Below are 9,064 nucleotides of genomic sequence, written 5' to 3'. Positions count from 1 at the left end.
TAATAAATGTAAAATTATGCACTAAAATTAAACTAACTTTTTAAAATATCATTATTTTCAGTTATTTTTTGTAAGTTTATACTAATTTCTTGCTAATTTTTGGGCAATTTCTTGTTAGTTGCTCGTTGCCCTTGCCGTGTTTTTGAGAAAAATCAAGCAAATTCGCTCAGGTTTCAAAGGGTTAAATGAGTCAGATGAGTGTTTTCTGATCTTACTGGTTGTTGTTGTTCTGAAATGTTTCATTTGATTTCTTCTTCGATTTTGTGACGAAAAATGAATTTATTCTTTCCTTGATTAATTGCCACAAATTCACACTGTGAATATCTTTTTTCTGATTTTCTTATAACTTTAAGGTTTACGAAGTAAAAGTTTCAAACGTGACCTCAGACTCTGGACTCATTAACGCACAGACGGAGGAATAAGCGTCACCATCACCTGCAGGAACATCTTCTCTCCCCGGTCCCAAACTGTCCTCTCTGGGACCACCGAGGACGCGAGAGCCGAGCTGTTTGGAGTCTTCAGAGGACGACGAGGATCAGGATGATAAATAAACCTCAGCTGCTCCTCTCAGCTGATTCCTCCCAGATGTTGCAGGTCTGCAGGGCGGAGGCTTTCCCCCGGAGGATCCTGGGAGGAGAAATCAGAGCGCGTTCAGATGTAAAGTCGCAGATTTACTGTGTCGATGCTTTCAGAGGATTTTCATTTCAGCACGCTTTTTATTTCTTTTTATAAAGCATGAGTTTGGTAGAAAAGAGTCTCCAGTACCACGAATAAAAATCGGTATCAGCCTCCTGTTTATAAAGTTTAAACTCTTAAATTTTAACCCTTTAAAACCCAGAGCAGCATCTCTTCTCTTATGCTTCCTTACACAATTCTGATTTTAATTTTTTTTTTCCAAAACTATGGAAAATTGGTAATAAATGTTCTGCACAATTCATAATTTGTAAAAAAAAAAAAAAAAAATTAGTAAATTTGGGGGAAAATTTCTAGTGAAAACATTATCTATAATTATCTGAATTGTTTATTTAAAATTAGCTTAAAGAATTATTATAACTTTTAAAGCACTTCTTTCTTTTTATATTTGTTTGTTTTAAAAATTTTAGGTATCGAAATGCTTTTTTTTTTACAATGCAAAGGAAAGACTTTTCCATTTTCAGCAGGGCCATTCTCATCTTCAAATAACATAACACAAATAAGGCTTCTTAAATCATGATTAAGCCTAAATAATCCTCAGGATGTTTGTATTTATGGTAAATCATCCTCAATTTTCTATTAAAAAGCAAACTGCCAAAGAAGAAGCAGCTGTTTAAGGTGGTCTCAACAAAAAAAGGCAAATTAAGGTGTTTTCCTCCTCCATCAATAAAATAATAATTTTTAAAGGATAATTTAACGAGAGTCTGGGGTTTATTTTAAGGAGCATGAGTGTGTGTTGGCACCAGCTGAAGGGAGGAAAGAGTTAAAACTTTTCTTGTCGGTCCAGTAGGAGGTGGAACAGAGTGGGGGGAGGGAGGAGGGAGGCGTGGGGGAGGGCAGGCCCCCCGTTTTTTCTATTGATAGCCATATTCCCCCATTTATTCCTGCAGTCAGGACGATGCAGAGCAGCGAGCGCAGACTGACGACCTGTGGAGCGTCTGCACAGAGCGACTGAAGACAGAGCATGGAGAGCTGCACACGGCAACAGTAAGAGCTTTACGTTTACAGCGCTAGAGGAGAAGAAGAAGGTGTTTGCATCATCAAAACTTAAGAGTGTGTGAGTGTGTGAGTGTGTGTGTGTGTGTGCTCAGCAGTCACATCTCTTCAGATCTCAGAGGTAAAAGGCATCGAGGTAAAATCTTTTCTCACTTTAAAAATGCTTCTCAGAGTGCTCTGACATCAACTAATGACTCCATTTAACCCTTTAAAACCTTAACAAACTGGCCTGATTTCTTTCAAAGAAAGAGGGCGATGAGGCTCTTAACAACAACTGACCCAAAAATTGGAAAAGAAAGAAGTAAAAAGTTAGAAGAAAATGACCTGATATTAGCAAAAAAAGAAAATGACAAGAAAAAATCATAACATTAAATATAAATAATATATATAAATTATAATGAATCTATAATTTTTCTGTCACCTAATATAAAGATATGATTATAAATGTAGAGTTATTTGATATTTTTTAAAATTATTCTCTTTATCACTATGGTTTGTTTTTTGCCCTCATAGTTCACTGACTCAGTGTCATGTGACCATGGTGTGTTGGAGTGTAATAAACATCTGATTTATTATTATTTATTAAACTTTCCAGCATTACATAAAATGAAAAGCTCCATCTGAAACAAACTTCAGGTAAATTGAAGCACATTGTGCTGATAATAGTCCAACCTCTCCTGACTGCAGGACTCTGACTTCAGCTTCTGTCAAACTTCTGTGCTGTTAATCATTTTACTCAGGAATTAAAAACGTTTGAGTCGGCCTACTTCTCCTATAGCTGCCAACAGCCTGCCGACATTCACAGTTAGAGAAAGGCTGAAAATAAACTCATGTGCTTGTGGCCCCGGGCCCCCAAAACATTACATCTGCCCCTGGAAATAATAATGAGAGCTCAGCGCGAGCGACTGGATGAGACACGGAGCGATGCGTCCTGGTGTTTCTAAATAATTTATCCAAAGTCTGATTAAAGCTGAAACTAACACAAAGTCGTCTGTAGAGTCTAAAGAAGTCACTTTCACCTCTGCAGATGTGTCTGTTTCAGACACTTTGGTGCTTTGAGGAGAAGCTGCGCTCTGTTTGTCTGTCTCACTGCGCTGCTGTCGGACCATCAGCTGTTTGATCTGTGATGATGAGATGCTGTGGCTGTCAAACACTCAGCTGTTCTACAGTCAAAGTTGTTCACTTTTTTACATCAATGTTCAACACTTCTGCCCTCGCTGTGTTTTGGTGTTTTTTTTGTTGTGAGAGCGTGAGACAGCCCAAAAGCGTGAGACGCGTGGCAGATGCGTGGGAGTTGGCTGCCCCGGTGGGGAAAGGGTTAAGGGAATTTTTAAATAACTGAAATACCCAAAATGGGCAAGGTTACATCGGTTAGAGGTTCTGAATGTCGGTTTCAATTATTTTTCGATTAATTGCCCAGCACTACTCCTTAAAAAATATTGTTCTCATTCTTACATTTTATTACAACTTGGCCACGGGTCCGGATGGGACGAAGTTTTGGTCCGGATCTGGACCGTGGTCCGCCAGTTGGTGATGCCTGGCTTACAGGTACATGTGATGAGTCGGTGGTATGGGCGCTATTAATAACCACCTCTGTGCATATTGTTCGCACACAATGACAGTTTGTAAAACTGCTCCAGTCGGAGCGGGCGGTTGGACATGATTTAACATGTTTAGAAACATAACTTTACAAAATCTTGCCAAAATGTCTTGACAATTTTATCTAACCCTGTCACTCTGGCTTGATTTGTTTAAAAAAAAAAAACATAAGAAGGCTAAGGGCAAAAAAAGAAAAAAATACCCCAAAATTTGTAAGAAATGAGTAAAAAGTAAAACAAAATAGCAAAATAAATAAATAAATACATAAATCAGGTAAAAGAAAGAAAAATAAACTAAAACAAAATAGTACTAATTACTCCACTTATTTGATGATGTAACTTCCAAACTGCAGCAGATGATGGACCTCCTGACCTCCATCAGGCGATTCTTTCTAACTGTCCCTGATTTATGTCTCTGATCATGTTTAGTGAGACCCTCCCTGTTTTCTGATCTGCTGTTAATGAAATCTAAATGCTTCCTGCGTCTGTTTCACATTAAAGTGTCGTTAGCAGCAGCTGAACATCATGAAACACATCAGGAGTCACGATCGTCGTCACTGAGGATGAGGAGTCAGAGGGAGGAGAGCTTTGTCAACGCATGCTTCAAATTAAATGAGCAAATTGGCTTAATTTCTTTCAAGAACACGAGTATAAGTTACAAGTTAGGAGAAAACTACCCAAATTTAATAAGAACGAAAGAAAGAAAAGGAAGAAAAAAGAAAGAAAAAGAAAAGAGTTTCTGGACATTAGTCGTTTTTTCCATGCCAAGTTGCAGATTTTTTCGGTGTTTTTCTCGGGTTTCAGAGGTTTAAATGCTCGTGAACGGAGTCTGAATGAACGCGTAAACTGATGTTGCTCCCGGTGTTAAAGGGTTAATATTTGTTGTAGCTGTTTATGTCATTTTCAGCCACTGAGGTCGATACAGGAGAGATTCTTTAACACCTCTTCAATTTTCCTTTTTCAGCTAGCTGTTCTGTGATTGGCTGACTGCTGACATCAGTGTAAAGATGGCCCACCTCTTCCTCGCCAGTAAGATCGCCATGCCGGACGACCTCCACAGCAAAGCCGGCAGGATCCCCAGAGGCGCCGTGAGGATGCCGGCATCCATCTCTGCCGAGAAGCTGAGCCGGGAGAAGGCCAGGAAGGACCGCAGCGTCGTCGTGACGACACACGTCCCGCACGTCAACGAGATCCAGCTGACGGCAGCCACAGGTGGCGCTGAAATGTCCTGCTACCGCTGCATGGTGCCGTTTGGCGTTGTCGTACTCATCGCCGGAGTCGTGGTCACGGCGGTGGCGTACACCTTCAACTCGCACGGGTCCACCATCTCGGTGCTGGGGCTGGTGCTGCTGTCTGCTGGACTGGGCCTGCTGGGATCCAGCGCCGTCTGCTGGAGGATCCGACTGAGGAAGAAGAGGGACAAGCGGAGGGAGAGTCAGACCGCCCTCATGGCGAGCCACGGTTACTGCGTGGCCTGAGCGGCGTGGAGTTTAAGTTACGTTGGTGGTTCAGGCTGTGAACATAAAACGCACCTCACCGACAAAGTTTAACTGGGACATAAACTGGTGGACTTTGCATTTTCGTAAAGTGCGTCTCGCCTTCACGCTGCAGGCGAGAAAACTCTGCAAACGACGCCTTAAAGGACGAGACGATGGTCAGAGCGAAGGACGAGTGTTTGGACACATTTGGACCTGCAGGCTTTAAACTCCAGACCGGAAGCCGAACTCTGAGACGAGTCTGAAACTTGAGCAAATTTGCTCAATTTCTTTCAAATATATGAGAAGAAGGCAACAAGCAACCAACAAAGGAAATGAGCCCAAAATCTGCAAGAAATTAGTAAAAAAAAACAAACAAACACACAAGAAAATTACATGAAAAATAGCAAAGAGAAATGGCATGAGTCCCGAAAATAATCATAATTATCATTTTGTGAGATCATTTTAAATATACAAGTATGATAATTACAAATATAGTTTTCTGTTTTTAATATAATTTTCTAAATCTAAGAATTTCTTGCAGTTCGTGGGACATTTCTTGGCGAAGTTGCGTTTTCAGTCTTGTTTTCCAAAGAAATCAGAAAAATCTAAAGGTCGAAATACTCTTGAAAGGCGCCTGAATGCAGGACAAGAAAAGTGACATCGATCTGGATTTTAAAGGGTTAATAATCGATTCTTCGGACATTTTACAGACTCAACGAATCGATTCGTCTGCAGGTTATTTGATGAAATAAAAGGTCAGCTGTGGCCCTTCAGAGCTCATCGATGATGTACAGTTTCTCTGCTGAAAAGCTGCTAATAAGCTACGAAAGACTTTAACATGGTACTCTGTTATTGATGTTTCTCTTCCTGTTTCTTCTTCTCTGACTAACTCGAAATGTGGCCTCAGCGGTTCATACGTTACTCTAATTCCTCTTTTTGTTGGATATAACATTTCGCTTCTGCATCGGCAGACATTTAATGTTTCTCAGTCAGTCGCCAAAAAAAAGCATCTCTGCAAACCACTGATACATTGCATTTGTACGTTTCATAACAACATTTTAAAAATAGAACATTTAAATTTATAAAAATAAAATAAAATAAAATTATACATTTTTTATTTTGTTTTATCTAAAAACAAAACTCCTCCACCAAAATAAAATTATTTATATTATAAAATGAAATAAAATAAAATAATACATTTATTTAATTTTATTTTGGCGGAGGAGGTCAGCGCCGCAACTTGACAAGTATTTGGATAGCGAGATGTTGTATCTCCATTTTTCCGCTGCTCATACTTCCGTGTTGGTAATCCGCGTCACCAGCACACGTACTGACGCCTACGTCGTCACCACAGCAACCCGTGCATCGTCATTAGTAGTTTTTTGAGTGATGTATGGACGCAACAAATCCAATCTGATCTCTTCCAAGTGACAGCGCGGACGGTCTGTCCTCAGGCGGATTTGCCTGCAGTGTGAACGTGGCCTTAAGGGCCGTGCTGCTTTTGCTGACATCACGGTGACGACATCTCGAGCTGTAAACAGCTGATGCAAAAGGATCCCTAAAACTTGCTGCTGATAGATTAAGATGACATTTCATGCTCCCAAGTGGATGAATCTCCTCACTGTTATTGGTCCTCTGACATCTAATCTAGTTCCACCAGTCGGGGAAATATCTCGTAATCTGGAGCGACACAAAATATGCAGCAGACGTTCAGGGACGATGTCTCCTAATGATCATTTATTTAACGGCACAATGTTCCAACAACCACTTTCGAGACCCGTCTCCTCCAAATTACATTTGCATCCTACTAATTTATCTTATCAATTATGTTTTAAGGAAAAGTTTGGCTGCTACAAAATAATGCAGAAATGTAAGATTTCCATGATTTGCAGAAATGCCAGCTCTTGTTCTGGTTTTGTCTAGAAGAGGATAAAGACGCACTAAAAAAAAAAAAAAAACATCGCGTTGAGTAGCGTTGTGAATGCTGAGCTCACAAACGGGTTAAATCTCTGATATGCATGCCACTTTGTATGTTTAAACTCGTGCACTATGATCCACAGTGATGAGAAATAACCAAATGTCATATATTCCACTTTATCAAGCTGTTAAACTGATGGTTATAACCCGTAACTTTCCTTTTTTTCAGTCTTATTTATTCTCTGCTGACAAATGAGTGAAACATATTTGTTGTATTAAACTCAAGATTCAAGTGCCAACATGAGGGTCCTTTTTTTAACCCTTTAACACATGAGCAGACTGGCTTGATCTCTTAAAAAAAGATGGGACACTCACACTTTCTTGAGATATCGCATTCACGAGAACGTGCTAAAAAACTCAACAAAAAAAACCAACTCAACTCAACAAAAACAAAAAAAACCAAATCATGAAAAAGAAGAAAAGAACAGAAAACAAAAACACATAAAATAAGAAAAAAAATTAATTAAATAAAAATTATTATTATTATTATTATTATTAATATATTTATTTTTCTCTGTAACATTATTTTTTTGAATTATAAGAATTATAGGAATATTTTTCTGGACATTTTCTCCCCCAGCTAATTTTCAGGTCATTTCCTTGCCATCTATTTTATTTTTTTTTAATTTATGGGACATTTCTTGCCAAGTTTTCACATGAAATCAGGGTTTCAGAGGTTGAAATACTTGTGAAAAGTGAACACAGCACAAGAAAAAGTGATGGTCTCTGTCCTCGGTGACGGTTCAGTGTTGAGAGCAGCTTGAGGACAGGCTGGAAAGTATACGAGCGGCTCGGGTTGATATATTTAGTTTTGTTTATGTTGCCTAGCGTCCCGCAGACACACGACCAGATAATAATACGAGGAGGAGGAGGAGGAGGAGGAGGAGGAGGAGGAGAGGGGGCGGAGGTTTGGTCATTGGGAGGAGGAGGTTGTGTTGACGGGTAACGGTTACAACGCGTTGTCACTTCTGCAGTGCTAACTTTATCTCCACCGGAGTGCAGCATCCTGGGAATGTGGGAGGAGGAGGAGGAGGAGGAGGAGGAGGAGGCGCAGACAGAGTGGAAAGAGAGAGGGGGAGAGACGGGATGCAGCGCTGCATCACCTCAGTCTCGATCCTGCAGGCTGTCAAATCTGAAGTTGACATTACTATAATTCTTAATTTGTGTTTACTTTACATCTAATTGTTGAGTTTACTTAAAACTTTTGTGAAGTTGTTTCAACTTAAAAATTACAGCTTTAATTAAATCAATCTTTCATCGTTTTAGTAACTTCAGAGAAGCAGGTTTACTTTGCTTTATATATCTGCACTCTGCTGGTTACAAACTTTTCAGTCATATTTCTATTTTCTAAAACCAAAACTTGCAGATCTCCTAACTTTATTATCGGCTAAATCCTCTTTGTGATGATCCAGTTAAGTCTAACTAACTAACTTGGTTTACTAAAACTGCCGAAACTTAGAGAGAACAAGGTCATTCCACGTGTCATTTTTGAATTGCAACAACTTCAAAAAATTAAGTAAATATTGCTCAATTTTAAGTAAATTTAACAGTTAGCTATAAAGTAAAGCAGAATGTATTTTTATTAGTCATATTGACTTTCCCTTTTCAAGGTAATTGGATTCCAAGATTTATTTGAGTAAAATAAAATAGTCAAATTTTACATTGTATTGTAAAATATTGTTCTTGACATTTTGCAAGTTTCAGCTTAAGCACAAAAAGAAATATATTATCAGAAATATATCTAAGTTTGGCTTTTAATTGAATTTTACCTGTTTATATTTATTTATTTAATGACTATTCATTTATAAATGTTACTCTGTTTGACTAGATGTTATATCATTTTATTATTTTTAACATTTTTATGTAGAGTTTGTTATGTTTTCATTTTGTTATTATTTTTTATTCTTTTATTTTAAATTTACATTTATCAAAAATTGAGAGTATTTCATTTACTTATTTATCTTTTTTAGTTATGATTAATAGTATATTTATTGATTGATTTGTTATCTTTTATCTGTTTTGGTGTTTAATCACTTTGTGTTTCCACAGTTCCCAGTTTGAAGAACGTTCCCACAAAGAGATCTCTTATTTTAACCCCAAAATGATTGATTAATAATGACATGTTATGTTCAATCTTAATTTTTCGACGTGTCTTAACTGAAGGAGAGGACCAGGACTTTTTACAAAGCATTACCAAACCAATCAAACATATTCTCACGACATAAAAACACCAAGTACCTTCCGGTGTTTTTACAAAGATTAGCTTTAAAACAACAAATGACACAATGTTGCAACACGATGAGAAATACAGAAAACAGAGTG

At 38.3% G+C, this 9,064-nt stretch overlaps 1 protein-coding gene across 1 annotated transcript; it reads left to right on the top strand.

Moving 5' to 3' along the window:
* The first annotated feature begins 4,294 nt into the window (after positions 1-4,294).
* LOC121964560 (transmembrane protein 100-like) lies at positions 4,295-6,981 on the top strand. The gene has a single exon (XM_042514764.2). The coding sequence runs from the start codon at positions 4,295-4,297 to the stop codon at positions 4,763-4,765; it is 471 nt and encodes a 156-aa protein (XP_042370698.2). The 3' UTR covers positions 4,766-6,981.
* The last annotated feature ends 2,083 nt before the right edge of the window (positions 6,982-9,064 follow it).

Source organism: Plectropomus leopardus, chromosome 19 (genome assembly GCF_026936395.1).
Source record: "Plectropomus leopardus strain MGB_pleo_1.0 chromosome 19, ASM2693639v1, whole genome shotgun sequence".
NCBI lineage: Eukaryota > Metazoa > Chordata > Actinopteri > Perciformes > Serranidae > Plectropomus > Plectropomus leopardus.
Note: the sequence above shows the minus strand (reverse complement) of the source record. Positions and strands in the feature narration are given on the sequence as shown.

What these genes read in the sequence shown, in the direction of transcription:
- LOC121964560 (XM_042514764.2), top strand. Translation starts at nt 4,295, where the DNA reads ATGGCCCACCTCTTCCTCGCCAGTAAGATCGCCATGCCGGACGACCTC.